At 40.6% G+C, this 12,185-nt stretch overlaps 1 protein-coding gene across 4 annotated transcripts in view; it reads right to left on the reverse strand.

Moving 5' to 3' along the window:
• Nucleotides 1–2,797: 2,797 nt before the first annotated feature.
• The window catches only part of KBTBD2 (kelch repeat and BTB domain containing 2), a 39,445-nt gene continuing 30,057 nt past the window's right edge, over nt 2,798–12,185 (reverse strand). For all 4 annotated transcript variants that reach the window (XM_035020872.1, XM_035020874.1, XM_035020873.1 and 1 more), the window contains exons 3-4: nt 8,343–8,508; nt 2,798–5,519 (exon numbers count right to left, since the gene is read on the reverse strand). In XM_035020872.1, coding sequence (XP_034876763.1) covers nt 3,984–5,519; nt 8,343–8,508 — 1,702 coding nt within the window. In that variant the 3' untranslated portion in view covers nt 2,798–3,983. The remainder of the gene's footprint in view (nt 5,520–8,342; nt 8,509–12,185) is intronic.

Genomic DNA, 12,185 nt, shown 5'->3' on the forward strand with positions numbered 1-12,185 from the left:
CCTTCGTACATTTCTTGCCCCTTATCTAGAATCAGCCTTTTCTCCAAGAATCTTTGGTTCCGTTTAGTAGGAAGTATAACCTCAAAACTACAGTCCAGGGGCGAATCGGATGCTCACTGCCATGATTGGTAGTTGTTTGCAGGCCTATTCAGCAGAAAGGAGGAAAATTTGGTTTATTTAAGATGTGTTGTGAGTACATATAAATGCTTGCACTGCAAACTCAGGCCACAAGGATTTTGCTTTCCCTCTATTGTACATCTGTAGTTCCTTTCTCCCATGCAGAGAATCCTACTTCTAAAGAGATTCTAGTAATAACAAACTAGATTATTACTCATTTCCTTTAACACATGGTATGTACACAGCAGTCTCAGGATACTAACACCAACACTACCACTGATAGATAGTGTGACTAATGACAGGTAAAGATTTTTATTTATTTTTAATGTAGGCTCTACAGCCAGCATGGAGCCCGACCTGGGCCTTGAACTCAAAACCCTGAGATCAAGACCTGAGCTGAGATCAAGGTTCAGACGGTTACCCACTGAGCCTCCCAGGTACCCCAAAGATTTTTTCCGTAGGGTTTATTCCACTAGGGATGCATAAAGTACTGTTTTAAGAGTTACTTTTTGGGGCGCCTGGGTGGCTCAGTGGTTAAGCAACTGCCTTTGGCTCAGGTCATGATCCCAGGGTCCTGGGATCGAGTCCCACGTCGGGCTCCCTGCTTGGCGGGAAGCCTGCTTCTCCCTCTCCCACTCCCCCTGCTTGTGTTCCTTCTCTCGCTGTGTCTCTGTCAAATAAATTTTAAAAAAATCTAAAAAAAAAAAAAAGATTTAAGAGATGCTTAGAGGTGAAATCAGCATCTGAGTAAAGACCCCAGAGGTAGGGGAAAAAACCAGGGGAGCGTAATGTCACAAGTCCAGTTTAGAGTCTTTCAAATGAAGTATTCAGCAGTGTAACGTACTATTGTGTCAAGACAAGCAAAGTGGATTCTGAACTTAAAAGTTGCAGTGGAGTGATAACCAATCTCACATGGGTTCATTGGTAAATGTTGAGATGGGGTTTGTCCAACAGTTCAGGCAAGGAATTAACTTTTGAAGGGGAAAAGAAGGGGGTTGAGGAGAAAAAGACTGTTTAAAAAAAAAAAAAAGGTTTGGTCGTATCTAAAGAAAGGAAAGGACCCATTTAGAGAAGTTGAAGATAGTGAAGGAACGTGAAGGCTGTGTAAGAATCAGGGAGGACTGCTTCAAGTTCAAGGTTTGGATAGAGTCTGGGAGTCTGTGTTGCAGTTCCTGACAGGATGCTGGTGCAGAAACCAGTTGGGAGCCAGGGTAATCACAGAGCAGACTTTGTAAGGAGCTTGGAAAGGATGCTATCTTTAATACAGATCCTGGATTCTTGAATTTTCTGAGGAGGAGGAAGGACTTGTAGTGGCGGCAGGTACAGATTCGGTGATGCAGTTCAGGAAGGTTTCCCTGTCATTTTGCCCTGTGAAATAATCTGCCAATAGAGTTGGGGAAGGTGAAGATTTCGTAAGACTGTTCAAATTGCCTTGAACAACAAAGGAGAGCTTGCTCCTGTTGAGGACGGGGACCGCCGATTCTGTAGTGGCGCCGACCTGTGCCCTCGTATGGTTTTCCGTAGCCGTGCTCAGCAGCCCAACACGGTCAGAGGCGGATCGAGCTGAACTCAGCCGAGATTCGGGTTTGGCCACACAGTTCTAAAATAATGACAGTAAGGGGGTCTAGGATCTTGCCAAGAGTGGCAGAAGTATTAAGAGGGCTGATCTAAGCTGGACAGAGAGCTAAGTGAAGAAAAAAGGTGACTCCTAGTGGAACTCCTAATGAGAACAGAGAGTTTGGTGTATTGGGTTTGACTACTTCAAACTCAAGGCCTTTATGTAAGACCAGCTTTTGTTGATTTTTATCACCAGCTATGCTACACTGTAGGGGGAGGCAGCTGTATATAAGAAAACCCCTGCCCTCAAAAACATCGATCATTTTGTAGAAGAGAGTGCCAGTACGATCACGGAGTAGAATGATCGGTACAACCAACAGATCAAGGTCAAAGGTACTAAAGATGTGTGAGAAGGCACTCTCTTCAGCACAGGGTAAGAGGTGGCTATCAGGGAAGCATTCATTTAGAAACTCCCCAAGTAGATCCTAAATACAAAGGACAGCTAAGGGTAGAACAGGGACAAAAAGACACTGTGAGCAGAGCAGTAGCACAGGCAAGGACAGCAAAGTAGAGCAAAAGCCTATTAGTAAAGTTCATAGGAAAATAATATAAGCTAAGGCTGTAGAAGTAACTTAAAGTCAAATTACAGAGAGCCTTAAATGTGCTAAATTTGGGACTTGAGTCAGGAGGCAGTGAGAGGCAGTTGAAGTTTGTGAACGGGACTAAGACGTGCTCCAGGAAGACTGGCAAACCAGAAGGAAACGCCTAACCCAACGGCTCTCGATGGGACTGCGCGGAAGAACCACCCGCAGTGCTTTGAAAGACACTTGATGGGTCCACCCACCAGAAACTGTGGTTCATTTTGCTGGGATGAGGCTCCGGCATTTCAAAGTACTCCAGAGGATCTTAATCCGGGGCTAGGGCTGAAAGGTATTGTCTCTTCTGTGTAGTTGATGTTGATACAGAAAGGCTCAAACCAGACGGTGAGTGAGAAAGGAAAGCCAAATATATGTATGTGTCAAATTCTGGGAAAGCAAACACCTGTAACAAGCTAAAGTGACCCAGTAAAACTAAAAAAGCACACCATTACAGCATCCCATCCCAAAAGAAAACAGATACTGAATGTGTACAATTTATTTAATAAATTAATGTCATTCAAAATACAGTGCCAGAACATTATGCAGTTGAACATGCTAGTAATGTTGGTCATGAAGCACCTGTGCTCCTGTTGATGGGCAGCGCCCCGCTACTGCTAGTGGTTCCTGGGATTGATGCCAGAGCAGCCCTAATGGTCTGCTCGCGTGCTCGGCTAGTGCAGAGAATTCCTGAACAGTTCACCTTCCTACTCCTACCCCCCCACGCACACAACAGGTGAGAAAAACAAAACTGAAAAAAACACACCCTGACAGCTAATGGAGATCTATACACAATCACTCTACAGTAATGCTTGTTATTAAATTAAGATGTAATGACCTGGTTAACCCACTCTAAATCTTTACGATGGAGAAATACAACAGCAGCAGGTAGTTATATGCATGAGCCAATGTTAATGTAATACAGAAAGTGGAGGCATTTACGGATTAAAGCTCCACACAGACCCGCACAACGAGGGACCGGCAATTCTTATTGCAAGCCCAGCAACTGAAGTCCACACCTGGTAAATGACCAGCTGATTGGAAGACCTGTATTCTAGATAGACAAGTATTAGTGAAGAGAGAATACATGCACCTAATAGTATAGTTAGACTGATCCTGCAGTCATAGCTTTCCCTGTGCAATACCATAAAATGGAAGATCTTCCTCAACTATAGTATAGGATTTTTGACAACATTTCTATACCAACATGGACACTAGTGTTAAGTGCAGCTGAATTAGTTACACTGAAAAAAACCATATTCCAGGACTTCGGAACAGAAGCACGGGAATGAAATACGTATACTAAAATAATCTCGGCACAATTTGCGATATACCACACTAGGAACAGGAAACTACTTTTAATAAGTGAACTTTTTGAACTGTACATAACACAGGGCTAACAATGTTATTAGATAATCCAGATTCTTATGCTCTCATGATACACGTAAAAGTTTCTCAATTATTGGATAATCTATTTCATATTATGGAAGCATATCTTTCTGTAAGACTCACTGATATATATTATACTGATGCAAATATTAAGTAGGGCATAAAAATAAAATTTATCAAAGATAGATTTTTATGTACTCATATTTAGTCCTCTCATAGCCTCTCTTGTTTAGCAAAGAAAATGACCAAGCACATAAACCAGGTGTGCACCCCCCAAGTCGTCGACTATACAGGTGGTAGGGCGACCATCTCTCCATCCAGTTCAAACTCCTCGGTCCCATCCGGTGAAAAAAGGTAAGTTGGTGGCTTCCATGGAGACTCTTCAAGGCAGGATGGATAAAGTTTCCCCACAGTGCACCGAAAATCTCTGCCTAAGTCCCACAGTACACGTTCGGATATATGCTGCCGCAGAGACCACCGGTCAAGTTCCAGATCATACTGGTAGGTGACATATTTCGCTCTCTCGTTTAAGTGGGTTTCTCGCATAAACACACACAGAGAATTTGAGATCACAACAGCTCTAACACAGGGGTCTGAGTACCTCTTGGCAGGGATGTTGGCTGCCATTTTCCACTCATTTTTATTCACATCGTAAATCTCCACAGTTACCGAAGACCCGTCTACAGTGCCAGAGGGGAGTCTTATGCCAGAATTGGTAGCAATGTGCAACCCTCCAATATAGAAGATTTTATCACCGAAAGCCGCAGCCGAAGCAAAAGACCTGCTGGTCTGTCTCATGGCCATTTCTACCCATGAATCAGACCTGGGAAAGTAACAGTACATGAGGTTCAGTGTCATCACATAAATGCAGTCGTGAACCACGACTGCCGCGCTCCACTGCCAAGCACAAGGCAGAGGGCTTACCATTGTCCACTCATCCTTCTCCGTGTCGTATCTTTCCACGGTCCTCCGATTAAGTTCTCCACCTACACTGTCGCCCCCAATTGCATAGATATAGCCTTCACAGCAAACCAAGGATGGCTTTATGCGGACAAAAAGCATCGGGGTCTTTGGAAACCAGGTATTTTGCTGGGCATCAAACCAGTAAAAGCAGTTCACAGTTCTGAAGGCAGTCTGAAGTTTGCTTGTTTTACTGTGATTTGTTTTTGTGTTTTTCAGAGGAACCTGACCCCCTGCTATATAGATGTCATTATCGGGAGTTACAACAGTCCCAACCTTATGCAAATCAGCTGGTGGGCTGCACAGCTTGTAAACTTTTTCTGCTTGGGGGCTGTAACAGACAGAAGAGTAAAGACTACAAGGATTTTCTGAAGATGCTTCAATGAAAATCATCATCTCCTCTTTAGTCATTCCAAGTCTTGGTTTGAAAAACTTGGGCATAGACTTATACAGACCTTGAACCACGACAGACTTGTCATTGGGCGGCAGGCCTTGAAACCAAGCTCTCTGTGTTACTTCGGAAAGTGCATCAATTCGGATTTGGCTAAGAACTGAAGACAAATACTGGGATCGTGATTCCGTGTTGTACTCTAGCCACAGCATAGCAGCTTCTCGAACCGTCTCCTCCTTTTCAACATTTAAATTGTCACTACTGAGGATGTCTATCAGTAGGTCATGTGACAGCTGCATGAAAGCTTCCTGGTGATACACAGCAGTGAACTTGTGCTCTACCATTCTTTTAGCACTTTGCTTTAATTCCTCACAACTGAACAGATCGGCAAAACTCAACAATCGCACACAGTTCTCTGCATTTATTTTTTTAATTAAGTATTCTCGACAACGTTGTAATACATCTTCTACCTAAAATGGGGAAAGGTTGATAAAGACAAATTTTACTTTTATGTAAAATACAAGTATTATTAATCAGATCCCCCTATAGTTTCTATTTTTAGATATGTATGCTTGGGCAAAGAGATAATGCCTTCCAGTAATAGAAGACTATGCATAGTTCTGCATATCTACTACTTGTCCAGTGGCCTCCTTAAGTGCCCTATTTAGGAACTAATAGTGTAACATTAAATAGGCTCTTAAAAATAAATGGTCTTAAAGGAAAAGTATAGAAATTTATGCATAAGTTCTATACTTTTCTAGGCATTAAAAAATATGTGGGCGCCTGGGTGGCTCAGTTGGTTGAGCGACTGCCTTCGGCTCAGGTCATGATCCTGGAGTCCCGGCATCGAGTCCCGCATCGGGCTCCCTGCTCAGCGGGGGGCCTGCTTCTCCCTCTGACCCTCTTCCCTCTTGTGCTGTCTCTCATTCTCTCTCTCAAATAAATAAATAAAATCTTAAAAAATATATATATATATATGTAATTGAAAAAAAATGGAAACAGTGTAAATCACAGTACATAAATGATTACCATTTATCTTTTTTTTTTTTTTTTAAGATTTTATTTGACAGAGACACAGCGAGAGAGGGAATACAAGCAGGGGGAGTGGGAGAAGCATGCTTCCCACCGAGCAGGGAGCCCGATAGCAGACGCTTAGACTGAGCCACCCAGGTGCCCCCATCATTATAAGTTTATCATAAATGATTACTGTTGAGTAGCCGGAATCTGGTTTCTCAACATCGACAAGATAGTACTATAAAACAAGAAAACCAGGTACAATGACTACTTATGTGCCTTTCTTATCTAGAGAAATAATGTCACCAAAGGAATAAATACATTTATAATGCAGTTATAAATTACCTACATTTAAATGACCCACCTTAGCCATTCTGTTTCCTAGATTTTTTTCTTACGAAGGAAAAGTAGATCTCAGCTGAAATCAGAAGTGCTCCCTACTCTACTTATTCAACACCACAGCAAGCTAACTAGAAGCAGTTTACAGTTAAGAAGTCAGGGTGCTTAGACTGGATGGTCAGTAAGTAGACAGCCTTAGGCAGCTTCACTTCTCTAAGCCTCAGCTTTCTCTTGTATACAATGGGGAGATCCTTACCAAGGATTATAATAAGAATTAGATGATATCTATATATCTGTAGATATAAAGTATTACACCTAACCTAAATAATATATGAGAATAGTATCAGGCATATAAAAACATTTATCATTTTCAGTGGTTAATACGGAAAATTATGTTGGTAGTCACAAAAAGCCTGGCTTGTCATCCCAGGCTTGTCAGGACAGCCCAGTCCAAGAGAGTCCTGTTTTGCATTTGGTATGTATATGCATACAGAGTTCATTAACATGGTAGGAAAAGAGTTCAAAGGAACAGTATCACTATTTACAGGAATAAAGTACTCTGGAATCCAAATTTCTTAAAATTCCTCAATTTTTTAAGCAATTCTAAAAAATACCTGCTTTGAGTTTCTGGCTCTAAAAAACATACTGAACGGAAAGACAGTGCATACTGTAGGCATTTCCTCCTTTCACGTTTGGATTTAAGTTATGAATGCCTTTAATTCTAAAGCACCAGGAAGCTACTATGGCCCTCAATTTCCCCATAGTTGTAGGTACAGTAGGACACTGTATAATTTTATAGGGAAGAAGAGAGTACAGAATAAAAGGAAGAAAGCTATATAAAGCATGAACTGAGTTCTGATTCCCAGAATTTCACCCAGGTGTTGGCAATCAGTGTCATTCATACTCAATGCAGCACACATTTATGAAGCACCTAACTAGGTATCATGACCTGTTCTCCCCAAATATAACCTTTAGTCTCAAGGTTCTCCCCTCAGAGAAATTTTGTTTCTGAAATACACACAGTTATTTCAAAACAAGAGAAAGGAATGACGAAAATATTTTTTATATTCCTCTTAAAAATTTTTTTAAATGGTGAGGGGAAAATAGAGTAAAAAAGTTTATCTGTAAATGGATCAGTGATCACTTTTTTAGTTTAAATAGTTCTCCTTAATATTAGTAGCTCAAGGGCGCCTGGGTGGCTCAGTAGGTTAAGCGACTGCCTTTGGCTCAGGTCATGATCCCAGGGTCCTGGGATCGAGTCCCACATCGGGCTCCCGGCTCAGCAGGAAGCCTGCTTCTCCTTCTCCTACTCCCCCTGCTTGTGTTCCTGCTCTTGCTGTCTCTGTCTCTGTCAAATAAATAAATAAAATCTTAAAAAAAAAAAAAAAATTAGTAGCTCAATATGGTCACATGGCTATTATAGTTAAAGTTTGATAATTTCCATAAGAATCTTCAAATTTTTTGTGAAAAGTAATACCATCAAATATTAATGTATCTCAGGCTCTAGCAAAAAAAAAAAACTGAAGCACTTAAATTTAATTAACACTTAAAAATTACTTTTACTTGAAATCCAAATTCTCAAGTATATTAGAATATGAAACCAGTATGAAATTTTCACCCATCTTTTAATTAAGTTCCCATCGTAAAGCTAAAGTAGTTTACTGACTGATCAAATCCTGTTTTTCCCTTATACATTTTTAAATCTATTTATTTAAGGAATCTTTACACCAACATGGGGCCTGAACCCAGGACCCCAACATCAAGAGCTGCCCGTGCTTCCAACTGAGCCAGCCAGGCGCCCTCCCCTGTACATTTTAAGAAAACTTACCTTCTAAATTTTGCAATAAGAAAAGTATATAGATGTAAGACAACACTGATGAAACCATGTCTCTTGAAACAATAAACCACAGTTTATGTATATAATAGGAAAAGCTGCTTACCTGCAGGAAGCAAGCGGTTTCATAAAGCTGTTCTACAGTGCTGTCATTTATTGCCAAGTTACCCGTGTATGCGTAAGCTATTATTATCTGTAAGGTGGCTGCATCCACATTCCTCAGGTGCACGTGTGTCTGTTTGCTTTCACTGAGTCCACTCATGAACATGGCCCTACCGGAGAGAGAGAAAAAACAAAGCTTATGCGTTTAGTGTAAAACCAACGTAGACGTAAGAAGGAAAACTAGACAACATGGATGTTTATTTAGAGGATTTGCTGAAGAACATGTTATAGGGAAAGCTTTTGAGGGAGACAACAAAAAAGCATAATTCAGTGCCAAAGATATACCAAACTATTCCATTATGCCATTCTGAGTGAAAACATGAAAATTCATTACTCTTTATATTCATACAATAGAATACTATTCAGCAATAAAAAGGAACTAAGTATTGATGCGTTCTACAACACAGACTCCAAAACACGCTCCGTGAAAGAAGCCAGAAACAAAGACCACCTATTGTAGGTTTCCATCTGTATGAAATGTGCCCCCCAAAAAACAAATATAGAGACAGAAGAGAGATTAGAAGCTACCCAGGACTGTGGGTAAGAATGGTGAGTGTCTGTAAAAGGGCACAAAGGTGAGTGAAATGTTTCAAATTAGATGGTAGAGATGGTTATGCATCTCTGTAAATATACTAAAATTCACTTAATTATACATTTAAGATGGGTGGATTTTGTGATATGTAAATTATAACTCAATAAAGGTATTAAAAATGTCATTCGCGGGCGCCTGGGTGGCTCAGTCGTTAAGCGTCTGCCTTCGGCTCAGGTCATGATCCCAGGGTCCTGGGATCGAGCCCCACATCGGGCTCCCTGCTCCGCGGGAAGTCTGCTTCTCCCTCTCCCACTCCCCCTGCTTCTGTTCCCTCTCTCACTGTGTCTCTCTCTGTCAAATAAATAAAATCTTGAAAAAAAATAAAAATAAAAATGTCATTCGCTCAAATGATTTCCTAAAACTATACAGGGTAGTTTCCTAAAAGTCTATTATATGCCAAAGGCGGCAACTGGTGGTGTACAGAATACAAAGTAGAACACCCATGTACAGGTGAGAGACAAAAAAAAACAATGCAAAGAATAATGACTGCATGCATACAAGAGAAAGATCTGTATGGGATCAAAAGTGGGTATCACAACAGCACTAGCTTAGGCCCCTATGGGACAAGATGAGGAAAGCCATCAACAGGGATCAACTAAGGAATCAGGGCAGAACATGACCATTTTTTCCAGGGCATAAGGGCTCACACAGGAGACTGGAAAGGTGAGTGGCAGTCAGATCACAGAGGCTTTGAAAGAGACCTAGGAGTCTGAGCTTTTTCTTATGGTGCAGAACACTGAAGGGTTTGTGTATGGATTTATCAGCATGATAACATGTATTCTAGGATGACCACTCTACTGACAGACCTCAAGGGCCAAAGGCTGGAGATGGGGAAACAGACTATGAGTCTACTGCAATAATCTACAGCAGGAATAACAACCACCTGCCCCAGGGCGGCAGAAATGGATACAAAAGCTATCACAATGAATCAAGATCTGGTGATTTTCTGAACATAGGAAATGGAAGAGAGTAGATAGGAAAATAAAGTCACATTGTTTATTTTCAAGTTAAGTGCCTGAAAAAATACTGCTAGTCATTGAGAGAAAGTAAGGTCAAGGAACTGCAAGGTCAAGTTAATCCTGGAAAAAGGGGAGTTAAATTTTGGATATATTTAAGACAAAAAAATAATACAATAATCAATTAAGTATTTAATATTACTGAAACTCTAGAGAAGGTCAAGTGTTAATACAGTAGGCTATGAATTATTTACAAAGTGACGTGTTAAAGCTGAGTAAGTTATCTGAGGGGGACTAAAAAACTCAAATGCACCTAGAATCCCAATGACCAACCTGAGGCAAAGTTCAATTAGGAAAAAAAAGAAAAAAGAATAAGAGAAAGTTGTCCTTATTCCTCCTTCTGAGCTACACCAGTGACTACCTAATTGCTACCTAATTGCTTTTGTGGCGTTTGTTACCCTTGATTCCACAGTTTTTGACACCCCACCTCTCTTGTCCTAAGTAGCATGGTACTGGACTGTTGCTTCTTACTTCTCTGATGAATCTTTCTTGATTTTTGCTCAGATCATGATCCTGGGATTGAGCCCCCATACTGGGCTCTGCGCTCAGCAGGGAGTCTGCTGGAGATTCTCTCTGCCCCTCCCCGCTTCATGCTCACGCACACGCGTGCTCTAATAAATAAAAATCTTTAAAAGGGGAGAACTAGTAAGCCTAGGTATTGACTCAATCTATAACCTCCAATTTCTAATAGCTGTGAAAAAGAAACTGACCATCACAATCATTTGGGAAGCTCTTAAACATAAAAACTCTGAAACTCTAACCCAGACCCACTGAATCAGAATTTCTAGGTTTGAAATCCAAGAATCTCTGTGGAAGCACTTGAGGAGTCTGATGATCAACCAAGTTTTAGAACCACTGTTTGCAAATATGCTAAGCTTTCTAAGAAAATCAATGTCTGAAATTGCATGAAAAATCCACAGCTTAACCTGAAACAATTGCAGGCATAGCAAAGATAATTAGTATTTGGGCCTCAGCTGCTACAATCATCACGAGATGTGTTACATTAAGAAATGCAACATTTCTACAACCTTCATGTATGTTAACCTTAAAAAGTCAACATTAAACCTGTCCTGTCTATAGTTGTCACTAAAGAACAGCAGAAATTAACTTTCACTGCTGATGTCCACTTACGGCCACTAATATTTGTGGTAGGATTATACTGATCCACATTTAACTCATCTTTATTCACCCCATCCTTTTCAGATATTAAGTAAAAATTCAACCTAAGGGCAGACCACAAATAAAAGAATTTCTATGCTTTGCTTCTATTCCTCTTATGAAACGAATAAAGAGAAACCTACCTAAAAAGATTGAAAGTTGCAGATCATAAAAATGTAAAGTTACACTTTATTTGTTATTACAAATAAGTCAGCTTCTAAATTCTAAGGCACAGAGAACAATGTTATTAATTACTAAATAATGAAATCTGGCAAGGAGTCTGATAAGGCTAAAAGGTATAAATGATAACAATAACCAAGAATGAGAAAAACATTTTTGCAAAGGAAATAAAGTCCTTAACATGTCTGAATAGTGGGCGCCTGGGTGGCTCAGTTGGTTAAGCGACTGCCTTCAGCTCAGGTCATGATCCTGGAGTCCCGGGATCGAGTCCCCCATCGGGCTCCCTGCTCGGCGAGGAGCCTGCTTCTCCCTCTAACCCTCCCTGCTCTCATGTACTCTCTCTCTCTCATTCTCGCTCTCTCAAATAAATAAATAAATCTTAAAAAAAAAAAAATGTCTGAATAGCAATCATGATCCTCTGAAAGTTATTATTGAGTCTAATTCCATCTGTCAACAATGACTACTTTTCTAAATGTAGTATTTTAAAATAAACGGTAAATAAAAATTATTTTCTCTTTTAATCTTTTTGCCTCCGCATAATTAAAACTTTACCTGAGTTAATTTCAACAAATTTCTTATAAACCTTTGTAAAAACGTCTTTCACCTGTCCTTTACATGCAAGGAAGTGATGTGGCAAGCACTACACCACTGGAATAGAAAAGTTAAGGAAAACATTAAGACATCTATTTTTTTTAACTTAAATGTTCCAAAGGGGGCGCCTGGGTGGCTCAGTCGTTAAGCGTCTGCCTTCGGCTCAGGTCATGATCCCAGGGTCCTGGGATCAAGCCCCGCATTGGGCTCCCTGCTCGGCGGGAAGCCTGCTTCTCCCTCTCCCACTCCC

Source organism: Mirounga leonina, unplaced genomic scaffold (assembly GCF_011800145.1).
Source record: "Mirounga leonina isolate KUSES-001 unplaced genomic scaffold, KU_Mleo_1.0 Mir_174, whole genome shotgun sequence".
NCBI classification, from domain to species: Eukaryota; Metazoa; Chordata; class Mammalia; order Carnivora; family Phocidae; genus Mirounga; species Mirounga leonina.